Here is a 13,428-nt window from a genome sequence, read left to right as displayed (position 1 = left end):
GTAATACAGGCTTCTACACTGAATACTTGTTTCCATAGCAGTGGCCAAAAGCTTTGGGTCCTGCTGGGCCTACTTGTACAGCGGTCGCATAAATAAAAATGTTTCGAAAATGCTATAGTTACAATGGATTCCTGTGTGAAATTCGAGCGATAGCAAATACATTAAGAAAATATCGACGTGCGTGCTTTTCATTGTTTTAACAGCGAGTACGTTTACACTGGTTGTAGTCGCAAGATTACACGTAGTGTGACGTCATCCTCAGCAGACAAACGACTGCACAGAAATTCAAAACTATTAGCGGTAGGAAATGTCGAGTCATATTTTACCGTAGTTGCATGCCTTTGCAAGTGGATGGTTTACGCGTGGTATTTGCAGGGCCAGTATGAAAGGGATGACATCTGTTTACAGGATGCATGTTAAATGGTAAAATTCGTAGTACAAGGGCTAATCCAGCACTGTATACTTTCAGGCGAAAACTACTGGACGATAACTGCAATGGCACCTCACAAATTTGTCATTAAGGTACGTGGAAACAATGATATGCTGTATAAAGCGTTGTAATACACGGTAGGAAGTTTGCAGGATCTCTCTGTGTTTGCCTGGCTTTGCTCCAGGTAATCCGGCTTCTTCTCTCACGGGGATAGCGCTAAACCGGTGCTATAACGCAGTCAAAAATCTGTATAGGACCAGTTCAACTCCCAACAACACGCTGTCAAAGTCCGGGCCTTGAGCGGGTATACTGCATGTTTTCGATATTTCCTTCTTCCAACACATTCAATGATCCACTCATCAGCAAAGCTCTGCAGGGGCCTGGTGACGACCCCGATCATTTGAATGTGGTGTGTTGGAAGAAGGAAAAATCTGAAACACGCAGGATACGGCCGATCGAATACCGGACTTTGACACTTGTGTCCTCCAGCATTTTATTTGATATTGTGTATTTAGAAACTATTTTTCTCAGCCCCCATATGTATTGGTCAGCCCCCCCGCCCCCATTTACCCCGATAGAGAAAAAAATCATAGAGCCTCTTCTCACATTCCAAAAAACATGCACGTGAAGTTAATTGAAACATTAGAGTTTTTATAAATATGACTGTCAATGGTTGTTTGTCTTTATGTGCAGGTTATCCCCGTCTCTTACCCATAAAAGTCAGCTGGGATCGGCTCAAACTGCTCTCCCGTGACCCTAATGAGGACAAGTGGTATAAAAAAAATGGATGGGTTAGATGCTCATGATTTTGGTTGTTATAGTTTGCTGTCCTATACAGAACACCAGAAACAGAAGCAGAATTTTCTCTTACATCATGTTACCAAAGAAGTGAAATTGGCTGCTTGGAAGTCATTGCATTCACTGTCAGATTGTAGCGGCTGAAATTAGAGATTTCTCCACATATAATCCTCAACCACTTAAAAACTTTCCATCCATTTTATATTCCACTAATACTGTTGAGGGTCACGGGTAAAATGGAAGCAATGCCATCTGACTTTGAAAGTTCAGCCAATTTCTGATCACATATAGTCAAACAACCATTTAAATGTATGGACAGTTTAGAGAAGAGAATAACTCAAATTAACATGCATGTTTCTGCAAAGTGGGAGGAAGCTGGAATACCTGGAGAAAACTCACGCAAGCATGCAGAAAACCTGCAAACTCCACACAGGAAGGCTTGAGCCGAGATGTGAACTGAGAACCTCAGAACCATAAAGCTAGTCATTATTTCCATGGGCAAAATATATCTCAACTAATATGCACAGGGGGTGGTAATGATTCAAAATGACTTCAAAGTTTGCTTCACTGCTATTTCCAGCATGCAGCACACGTTTCTAAGCTTTGCTTTGTGAAACCACAAAAATATCTGTTGTGTCTCTACAGTTGAGTTGAGTTGAGAGTTGAGTCTCTGGGGAAAATATTTTTCTGAAGATATATGTTTCATTAAGATGATTTTATGATGTCAGAGGAACAATCTGTTGCCACTAGAGGGAAGTAGTGCAACATGGTTAAACGCTTTTGGTCAACTCTGGTGCAAATGTCAACGATGGATTACCTCCCCCTGGATCTTTGTTGTAGTGAGAATGTCAACACATGCAAAGCAGGAAACGCCTTGTATTAAAAAATCAAGAGTTGTTTATCCTCAGTCTGATTCTCTGTCAGCAATAATGCACCTCAGATGATTTTAAGTGCAGGCAAAGCTGATGATCTCGTTTTTGTTGACGTTTCATTTATTGAGAGTTTTGAACAAGGGCTTCAGACATTTTGCACTGATCTCCACATCCGCCACTATTCCATGTGTGCCCTGCTGACCAGATATTGCATTCACTCCCCTTTATTTGTTTCATATGCATGCCTGCATAAAGGCCACCTCACCACCCCCCACCATCACTTGGTTGTGGGAGAGTAAAACGCTAGAGGTTCACGGCGGATTCCTTCCCACTGGGCACATAATGATACAGTTGTGTTATTCTGCCTGAGAAACTGCTCAGAGGCTCAACCACACTCGACCAACGAACCACAAACAAGCATGTAAGAAGAGATCAGGCTAAACAATAGCATTCAAGGCACTGCAACTGGCTTCTCTTTCACAGAGCTAACACCACTGTCACCGGGGGTTTTAATGAATGGATCAGCTTCTCGGACACCATTTTCCACTGAAACATTATATTTAGGAATGCATGTAAGTCAGTTTGCCCTTTGTAGTGAAAGCATTTATGCATCATGTTCTCTGGTTCACAGTTCCATGTTTACTAGGCTGGTCACTAGTAAGCTTGATGATCCTCGCTTTATTCAGTCTGCAGAACTGAAGGGGGTGCACTTTCCTTATAGGCCTAGACTGTGTAGTCACCCGCCACTTCATAGACCTCCCGAAAAGGGCCTGCAGGCAAAAACACGGATCCACTGGAGTGCTGACTGCCAGGACATTACCACTCTAGAACCCTACAATCTGCCTTTTATTAGCAAAATGCACCGGCGACTTCTAAACATCTAATGTCGAAAGCGGCGGCAGAAACCCAGCTGTTTTTTTAGTCGAAAACGTTTGAGGCACCGCAGAACATTTTCATGTCAGAGGTTTATGCACTGTTTAGTGTTGTTGTCACTCTGTAGATGAGCCCATGTGGGACCACACATCATGTCTCTGTGCACTCTCAGAGCAAACATTTTGACATTTGCCAACATAGCAAATCCCTCTTAAGTTACCTAAGGAGGTGACATGGGCAATAAGAGAAAAAAAAATCTAGCACTGATTAATAGCGTACTTAATTTACTTTCCAAAATGAAACCAAACACCTCCCAGCCAGCAATCACCAATTTCTGGAGGCAGCGTCTACCCTAGTTTTGTTTGGTGTATGTTTCCTGGAGATATTCCTGTCTGTTCTTGCTGTTTGAATTCCACTCCTGGGTTGTGTCTCTTTTTTTATGATCAAAAAAGAGGACTCAGGTGTGCTAACATTCACCTGCATGAAGGGTGCTTTGCACACAAATCACTTACATGCATACGCATGCATGCAACATACACACACTCGCATTCTTCCCTCAATAATAATAATACCTTCTTGAGCCTCACCACTGAGTGTCTAGCAGTTTGAAATATCGGAGTGGTAACCTTTATTTATTTTGAGGGGAAACCCAGGTGACTCACAGAGAGAGTTAAGAATGAGTCAAATAAAACCTTCGGAAAAGATGTCACACCCACCGATCCATTGCACTCCCCTGGATTGTTTGCAGACTGCAGAAAGAGAAAGTCCGAAAAAGGGAGAAATGCAAGTTTTACTGAATGAGACCGCATCTGCTGCCCTTTCTCATCTAATGTAAACATCTGTGGCTGGTTAGTGTTAGCCTCTGAGCTAAGTGCAGTCTGAGAAGGTCTGGCTCTTATATGTTGCGATAGCAAAGGCAAAGGGCAGCGGGGCGGGGAGGCGGGTGAAGTTGCTCGCCGTGTTCGGGCCCTGTGCCCATCTCAGAGCAGCAACAACCGACAGGCAGGTCTGGAAGGGAGATAAGGAAAGGTAGAGAGTGTTTTTGGAACTGAAAGTGATATAGACCAGAGCACTGGAGAACAGAAGGGAACTATCAGCGTGTTCGTGACAGGAATTGTTTATTTACGGGCTGAAAATATAATGGCGGTGTTTTGATTCTTGTTTAGCCTGCGGTGGGTAGTGGTGATCTTATGTTTGAGATATTTCTGTTGTCGGGCCATGGTTACAAGTTTGGCAGCGGGAAGAATCAGGACAGTTTTAGCTTTGCCTTCTGAAAGACACACTCCTATTCATGCACATTGTGTCAGCGCACAAAAGATGGTGCAACAAAGGATTTGGTATTTTCTAGTGGGGTGGTTTTTTTTTTTTGCCTCTTGTCATTCAGCCTTCATCTTACGTCCATGGTGCTAAAAAAGCCTATGAAAGACCGAGAACAAAGCATCGCATGAAAAAAGTAACTTCCTTTCGAACTTGGACCGTTATCAAAGCTTTCCTTCCAACAAGTGAAACTATCTCACAGACAATTACAATTGAAATTGTTAACTGCACAAAAAATAGTTAATGGATTTGATTAATGAATATGTCTGGCTCTTTAAACGCTCTCAGGCCAAGGCCTCTGATGGTTTCAAAGAATGGCATGTGCAGCAATAATTGCTGAGACGGTGCCTTTAGAAGTTCACGCATTCAACGAGTATATGGAAATATCTTGGCCTCTTTCCGGTCCTTGTGCGCCTTTACTCAAGCCTCATTCTGCTTGTGGATATCTCATGAAAAAAAGGGGGTCACAAGTGGAGGTCAGAGTTCATGGCAGAGTTCACCTCAGATCCGCTCGTCATTCTTTGTGCAAGCAGATGTCAACTTTAGACCGCATGATGGAAATGTAATGGAAGTTGTACACTTTTTGTAAAATGAGATTCCGTCACTTGCGCCCCTCTTCATTCTGTCACACAAATCTGCCACACCAATGTTCTTTTGTTAAATCTCAACGTGCTCCTTTTAACGATGTCACTGAAAGGGGAATTCTGTGCCTCCACCGACCAAGCTTTGCTTGGTAAATTAATAGTGTTCTCATTAGTGTGATTGCGTTAGTTTACATTCCAGTCTCCCCCCAGTCTCCGTGAAGAAATCACATGCTGTTTTGGAGTGAAGGGTAGACTGATGCTTATCATGAATGCCTTATTTCCATCAGGTCTTGTCTGCGCCTCTGATGCGATAAAAAAGTTCGTCCAAGACACGTTTGCTACTGTAGTTGTCTGGCTGTTTGCCCAAGTAAAAGATTCTAACAGAAGCTGAGGAATTACTTCGGGGGATTCACCCAGCAATGCCTCTACAAAGACGTTTTCATGAAACTCTACTGCTCCCACTAAGATATTGATTAAATTAACCTTGTGTTCTCCTTTTGAGCTCACATTAGCTTGTTTAAGTTGAAGCCATTAGATAGATCTTGTGATCCCTGCTAGGCTATACGGACAGCATCTTGTGTCAGTGAGTCAACCAACACAGATGTTTAGCATTCAGTACACTGCTACAACAGTCTCGAAAGTGTATGTGTGCGTGTGTTTTGTTTTTTTGTATCTACTTCTTGTGGGAAGGTCTGAAATGTGAAAGGTTAGATACCCAAACCAGCTGGGCTAATGTCAAAAATGCAGCTCAAAAAGTCACCGTGGCACCCCCCCGTGTCTTTCTGTCAGTTTTGATGGACAAGGCCTGACCCTCTGTTGCTAGGTTTTCCCACGCACTCGTAATTGTTGGAGGCAGTCAGCTGAGACCACCAGTCAACCGTGCACTGCTGAGAGACAAAGAGCAAGGGGGTGGAAAGAATACTGATATGTCGAGAAGGACTGACACCGATAGGCAGCGTGCACAGATTTAAACAGTGGATTTTAACGCATCCCTGTGACTCGTTGACGAGCAGTCCAGTCCATATGTTAAGTGGAATCAAAAAATGGATGAAAATCCAGCATAATATGAACTGATGCGATACTTTCGCATCTGGTCTTCCTTGTTCCAGTACTCTGTTTTGTAACAGCCGACAAGCACTTTTTGCTCAAAGAGTACAGCATTGGGTGTTTTGCAGTTTGTCAGGTCCCATTTCCTCTTTTTTGAGCATGAGGATTTATTTTGAACTGATATTTTCCAAAGAGAAATGGGAGCAATGTGCTGAATCACATCGTCAAACTCTCCCATGAAGACTGAATTAATCGAGGCTGGGTTTATTTCAAATTATACCGAATGCGGGTGTGCATTTGGAAATACTTGTGATTGGTCATGCAGTTTGCCGGTAAGCCTCGCTCAATTTGGGAAGAACAAAAAAAAAAATGATATTTGATCATAAATTTGCCCAAATCTGTGGACAAATACATATGCTGGGCTGGTTGGTCTCTATCATCATACCTGCACCTGCTTTTTGAGCATTACTTTATGCTGACTACTGGGCAGGCCAGTCTCGTAATTGCCTAGTAATCTACTACCATGCCACTATGATTTACCGTAGAATTCATTATTCTCTGCAGAAGTACACTCTGAGACCAAACAATTTACAATGTAAACACTATCATTGAGGCATTAAACGATCGGGACCTTGAAAAAACAGCAGCCACATGTTTACTCTTGACACTGTATTGAGTTTAACAAGACAAACCGAGGGGTTGGTGTAGGCTTGTGTCCAAAATTAGGACCTTACCCCATTCATTTCTACACTCACGTCATTCTGAGTACAAGGCCTTGGGAACATCCCTCAGGGCTGGGTTGTTGAGTTCAGTCATTTAGTGTGCAACTTCGGCCGATGGGGATTGGCCCGGCTCAAAACAGAGCTTTGAGTGTACCATTTTATTCAATGTACACAGCAGTTTCCTGCTCGACACAAGCCTGAAGTGTTTTTTTTTCCTTCTGCAAATTGTTTGTTCACCCCCCCACAGCTTGCTGCATTTTCGTGCATCATAGTTAAAGGACGGTACTTGTTGCTTCTTTGTCTTACGTTCTAGGTGGTCTCAGTCCTTGGCTGGTTTGCCCAAGGAGAGGCGAGGTTCACACGAGACCCATAGTCAGTTGCTTTCTTTTGCACTCATGTGTAAATCATAATCAGGGCAGCTCGGGAAAGATGTAACAGCGAGTTAACTAGCCGCGTCGGTTCTGGCCTCCCTGTCACTTATGTAGCTTATTGTCGTTGACACGATGCTGTAGAGTTTCTGGAATCTACTCTGCAGCTATGTTCTTAGCCCTCATGAGCCCTGAGAGGTGCAATATAAATAGTCCTTTAAGACAGTGTTTTCCAACCATTATTGCGCCAAAGCACCTGTTTTATATAAGAAAAATCCCATGGCACACCACTGAACAAACATACTGAAATAAGGCTCACATCCGTTTAGTCCCAAAATGACTTATGTAGTGTGAAATCTGGGCCTGTTTAACAGATCACAAAGCTTACGTACTCACAGGAAGCCATGACTTAGTCTGTTTTTTGAAAGGTAACAGGTGGATACACTGGTTTATTGTACCCTCTGCCATCTAATGGGAAAAAAATGAATGGCTCTCTGCCTTTCACTATACATTGCTCGCATAGATTAATAAACAAAGATATCTTTGTAATTAGTAAACAATTATTATTTTTTTTTTTTAAATAAAATTAGGTCATTTCTCACAGCACACCAGGTGATCTCTTATGGCACTTGGGTGCCCCCTGGTCAGGAATCACTGCGTTCATGGTGCTCCATGAAGCTTCAGCAGCACTATCTTTAGATTTGGTTAATTACACATTTATAGGGGGCATATTAGGATTTGTTTCCAGCATGGCTGCCTTTGATAGTGTGTGTTCTGAAGTGAAAAGCTTTGCAGAGTTCTAAAACCGGAACCCATCATTTCATGCTTTCGGAGACAAAACGTAAGGCCGTAGACCAGGGGTGTCAAACTTACGGCCCGCGGGCCGGAACCGGCCCGCAAAGGACTTTAATTCGGCCCGCGAGATGATTATGTAAAGCAGTGGTGTCAAACATACGGTCCGCGGGCCGTTCAATCAGGCCCCACAGGATAATTTAAAAGTGAAGAAAATGCATAAAAGACACAGAATAAATATTTTTAATAAGGTGCAATTCATTGAGTATCCGCTAGGGGACACTGTTTTGATCAGAGAAGAAGACAACAGCAGCCTCAGTCCATCACTGAGACAGACCCATGACAGCAGACGCTATCAATAGCACTCTCACATTTACACATTTAATAGCACGCTCCTTAGTTTGTAAGGTGTAGGCAGGGATTACATTTAGATCTTATATGCACGTGTAAATGGTTTAAAACTTCCTTTCTTTATAAATCTCGTTTAATCTTAAAGTGCATTACTATATTTTTCAAAACCAATTACTTGTTAAAGTTTGTACAATCAGTGGGATCAGTTGCAATGCATATATGTGAATGATAAAAGTAAATTGCACATTTGTCGAAGGAAATGTAAGGTGCTTCATGAAATGTTTTGTAAAAGATATGTTCATTTAATTTCAACATTTTCCTAATGTTCTTGTGCTTCTTTATACCAAAACAAAGGAAAGACATATTGTTTTGGTTATTTATAGCAAAGTATGGTATCATTTTAATGGTCCGGCCCACTTGACATCTACCCAGGCCGTATGTGGCCCACCATGTGAAATGAGTTTGACACCCCTGCCGTAGACGGTGCCATAATTTATGTTGAGATGTCGGATAAGGAATCTGAAAGGGCTCGGGTGATGTTCAAATACATAGAGCAGTGATTCCTAACCTTTATTGACCCAACGCACATATTTTAAGTTAAAAAAAATCACGCGGCACACCACCAAAGAAAATTGTCACGAAAAGAGGATTCAGATGTCAATTTCATACTTTTTGCCATCTAAGAGAAGATCATTTATTTGTTCTTTCTGTCCCTATAAGTTGATGACATAGATAGAGGGACAAAGATACATTCTTTGTAATTAATAAATTATTTTCTCTCCAATGAAGTAGAAAGGGTTCTGTCAGTTGTCATCTGTACCTGTGGGTAAAAAACAAAAAACAAAAAAGGACGTTTCGCTTCTCTCACAGAAGCTTCGTCAGCGGTAGACAACCCTGAAGTCTCCGTGAAAAGCATCTCCAATGAAGTAAAATCTGATAATTTCCCGCGGCACACCATTGGAGCTCTCTCGGCACACTAAGGTGCCCCGGCACACTGGTTGGGAATCACTGACATAGGGGGTCGTTTGTGGTTTCTTTCGCTGTCAGTCACTCGCGCTCTGATTTCCTTTGTTGTCTCTGAGCTCAATGGCCTGCCGGCAACCTGTGGCTGTCCTTCCTCTTTGTGTTACAGTGTGGGAACTTTGCTGTGCTGGTGGATCTTCACGTTCTGCCCCTGGGCAGTCAAGAGGACGCCAGCTGGTTTACTACAAGCCACATTGAGGTAGGGACACAATGAGAAGAGTGTGCGTGCGATTAAATGTGTGAGTGAATATATAGCTTCTGTACTGCTTTGTGGCTTTAAAAAAAAACACTAGCGTGGAATGTGAAATGACTGAGGTCTTTGAATCTATTCTTCTTGTGGGTGAGGGGGTTTTATTGTTCAGCACCTAGTTTCTTCCAAACCTTGAGTAGTCCAGTAGCATGTTGCTAAATCTAATGAAATATCCTTGTTTTGTAGGAAGTTACAACTCTGATTCGTGATGCTGTGGCTCAAAGAGTCGAGCGGTACTCCGAGTCCTTTCTAAAAGGAAGACAGCCAAAGAACAAAAAGGAGCTAGCACCTGCTACGGCTTTTACCGTGAAAGGTACTGCTAATCATTTTATAATCCACATTTCGATGGTCTGTTGTCACATATTTGACATTATGGATTATTTTAGCCTTTTGTGTTCATTATGACAGCGGTCCCCAACATTTTTTTGCAACACAAACAAGATTTATGAGCCATTTTAAATGTAAAACACCAAACACCCCCCCACCAAAAAACAAAACAAAAAAAAACAACCCCCCCCCCCCCCAACTGATTATAGAATTTACCATTACACTAAATGTCGTTGTTGTAATTAGTGGGGTCCTGTGCTTTTTTCTCAAGAACAACCTGGTCCCATCTTGGATTTTTATTAAAAAAAAAACCTCCAAATGCTTGAACTTTAATGTCAGTGTTATGGAAAATTTTGAACCGTCAGAATTAGTGACGCCAAGGGGTGATGTCGCCCAAGGCGTGTGTTTGAGACTTTGACAGCGTATGAGAAGGACACTTCCATTAACAGTGTAAACATGGTTTCGTCAGAATTTGTGACCCCAACGGGCCATATTATTTGAGCTGTTATTAAGTCTGCTCTCAGTCTTACAGCGCTTGCTCTCCTCTCAAATTTGCACACTTTTGCATAGTTTCCCCACTTTTATGTTTAAGATCTTCAAACAAATATAAATATCAACTTGAGATAAAGATAAGCTAGGTAAATATAAAATACCCTTTAAAAATCAAACTGTCCGAGAACTCAAATGTTTGGGGACGGCAGTAGCTTATATGTAAGGAAGAGTCATGGTTAAAGTTCCTGTGCAGACCAAACTAGATGTTGCAAGAGGCTCGTGTGCCTCCAGACTAATGTTGAATTTGCCTTTGAGCAAGGTTTTGTGCCTCAACGGCACCCTCTAGCTCAAGAGATGCAGCACTCTTGGCGCACTCCTTGCATGCGTGTATGTGTGTGAACTGATTCTGTGCGCTGTGCAGCGCAAATATACAGCGGAGCCCAAATTTAATTTTCTTAGACACAAGCATAACCACAGCCATGGCCACAACCAAATCCAACGGACACTGCTTATGAGTTGAAGTGTTGCAGTATATCCTTCCCCTGGGTAAGGTGTGAACAGACGCGGTTTTAGGTTACTGAAACTATGAGTCTTCTTCACAGAAATTTCGAATGATGACGACCACAGGCCCTGCAAAACAACAGCCACAAACAAACACACTCCGTTTTGTGAACAAGGGTACTACCAACGTGCCAGCAGTGAAATATGCATGTCAAAATGACTAAGCTTCTTGAAGTTATGCCAGAAAGTATGTAAGCAGTGGAACATTACTCAATACAAACACTATCTGCTTGTTCCCCTCCTCAGAACATTAAAAAAAAAAGGTCTCGCCACTCAAATGTATTTCCTATGCTCTTGTCCCACTAAATGAGAGTAATGACATTTTTGGCGCTTGTGAGAGAGGTGGCTGACCAGTAAAGGTAGAGACTGAGAAGTGAGCAGGCTGGCATGAGCCATAAGGAGGGCAGGACAGACTATAGGCCGAGCCAATCTCACCCCAGGGTAGGTTTTAAGTATTGGGGTCATCTCCTCTGCAGACAGGTGAAATGCAAGCCTGCAAATCCTCTCACAGAGGTCCTTCCAGGTTGTCTGTTGGAAGCAGTGGAAGCTGGTTTTCTACATTCATCTTTTTCAGCACAGAAACCAATTATATCAAATTTATTTGTGAGCACAGTTGCTAGAATGACATACTAGAAGAGGTGCATGTACATTGTTAAATATAGAAAAAGTGTCAGGTGGAAATTACACTGTCTGCCAACAATAGGCCGATGGAGGTTGGCATTAAGGAGGGGGATTGTTGTTCTTGTAGCATTTGAGCTAATGCCAGCTATAAGGGCTGTGTAACAACTTCAGCTGTTGGCACTTCAAATAAGCCATCAGCAGCTTTTAAAATTCCAAGGACCTCCAGTGCAAATGTTTCTGAGTTCATGATATTTGAAGGTAGATGACACGCTAAGAGTAAAAGAGCTGCATAAAATCAGTTTGAAAGTCGTCCATAGGAAAAACACAAAAACAACAACAAAAAAAAAACCAAAAGGAAACATTTTAAAGCACCCAAGCAAAGATTTATCTACATTTTCTGTGGAACTTTATGAAATGGAACAATTTTCTTTCGGAGGAATCGCCCCCTTTGATAATTGTATTGAATGAGGTCCAAAACAGTGATCTCCATCTTAGGTTAAGATCTTGTTATGACTAAATATTAGTCTTATACCCATCTGAACAATAAAGTGACCTCCATTTATCATACTGCTGGGATTTTATTTTTTCCTTAGACTTGACTCTTTCTGAATATGTAGCTAAACTGTAACAGATAATAGCCTGTCCATGTATTCAGAGAACATTACAGCTCTTTTTCTTTTTTTTTTTACTCAGGCTACTTGACTCCATGATTAGCGCATAGTGATGTGATTTATTTATGTTTTAAGAGGGATGAACAGAGGGAACTTTTCCCACCAAAAAACTTGGCTCAGTACAAGAAGAGTGAACAAGCAAGACTTTTCGAAGGCGAGAAAAATTAGATCTTGGGAGAGGCTGGCTATCTCCTTGATGCACTATACAAAAATGTGTCTAAGTATTTGCATATTAAAAATGAATGAATAATAGGGTTTCTGTAACGTGAACATTACAGTCCTGTTATCTGATATGATACTGTATCTAAGGAAGCGAGTTACTGATTATTTACTATGATGGTAAGAGTTTCATTGCCATCCTCAGGTAGATGCTGCACTGCCAACCAAGGCTGTACGATGTTAGGAAAAGAATGAGTTGCAATATGCCCGAAAATGACTTCACAGTGTCAGAATATTAAAGGGCAGCTCCGACGGCCCATTTCGAGGTATTGATGGGGAAAAGGAGCAGTATTGTCAAGTTTGATAAATATCTGATGCTCCCATCTTTGTGTCAAGTCGAGGCAAACTTCTGAATATCTGCCAAATATGTTCACAGAACGTCCTGTACCCAAGTTATGTAGCAGCCGCCTTTCTGCAATCAATTTACGGTCTGGATTAACAGGTTTACGCACACAGCTTCAATATCAGGCTTCCGCAGAGCTTGCTGATGATCTGATCATTTGAATCATGTGCATTGCAACAGGGGGGATGGAAAACATGCAGGATCGCAGCCTTCCGGGACTGGAATTGCCCACCCCTGCTTTAACCCTTTCAAAGACAGCGGTTACTCCAGTGGACAGCTTATCATGTTATCAGGTTACAGGGTGCATGAAAGCGTGAATGCAACCAACACGTTTCGATTCAATTTGTTGTCTGGAATCGCAATTTCAACCAAAAAATGATAAATCGTTCAACCTTAATACTAAGTTCATTTACGCATCTTAACAAAGTTGATGCCATGTATTGCTTTCGAAAGGCCCACTCTACACATACTTAGCAAATCCAACTACCAACCGCAGAACCAGATGTCTTTCATCTCCTACTCTATATTGAATGACGTCGCAAAGGTGATCTTTCACCGTAAGGCCTCTTTGTACGTGTAACCTCAAGGTTGAGAAGTGTCTTTACCAGTGTTGGTGTAGGTGTGACAATAACATTTGGTGGTACTCAGAGTTCATTTCAGCCCATGGCAGAGCTGGGTACTTCTTCCTCTTCCTGCACAGGTGCCAGGGCTTAGAGGGGAGGGAACACCTGCCAGTCTCTTTCCCCATGGTCACTACATGCTGGAAA

General features: G+C 42.2%; 1 protein-coding gene across 3 annotated transcripts in view; it reads left to right on the top strand.

Moving 5' to 3' along the window:
• Window positions 1-78: 78 nt before the first annotated feature.
• The window catches only part of slx4ip (SLX4 interacting protein), a 35,112-nt gene continuing 21,762 nt past the window's right edge, over window positions 79-13,428 (top strand). Inside the window, exons 1-4 of one of the 3 annotated variants that reach the window (XM_019870570.1) lie at window positions 79-177; window positions 470-522; window positions 9,287-9,376; window positions 9,614-9,740. In XM_019870570.1, coding sequence (XP_019726129.1) covers window positions 99-177; window positions 470-522; window positions 9,287-9,376; window positions 9,614-9,740 — 349 coding nt within the window. In that variant the 5' untranslated portion in view covers window positions 79-98. The other 2 variants (XM_019870572.1, XM_019870571.1) reach the window with 2 other exon arrangements.

Source organism: Hippocampus comes, unplaced genomic scaffold, assembly GCF_001891065.2.
Source record: "Hippocampus comes isolate QL1 unplaced genomic scaffold, H_comes_QL1_v1.1 scaffold76, whole genome shotgun sequence".
In the NCBI taxonomy this organism is placed as follows: Eukaryota; Metazoa; Chordata; class Actinopteri; order Syngnathiformes; family Syngnathidae; genus Hippocampus; species Hippocampus comes.
The sequence above is the reverse complement of the archived record's forward strand: the minus strand, read 5'-3'. Positions and strand labels throughout refer to the sequence as shown.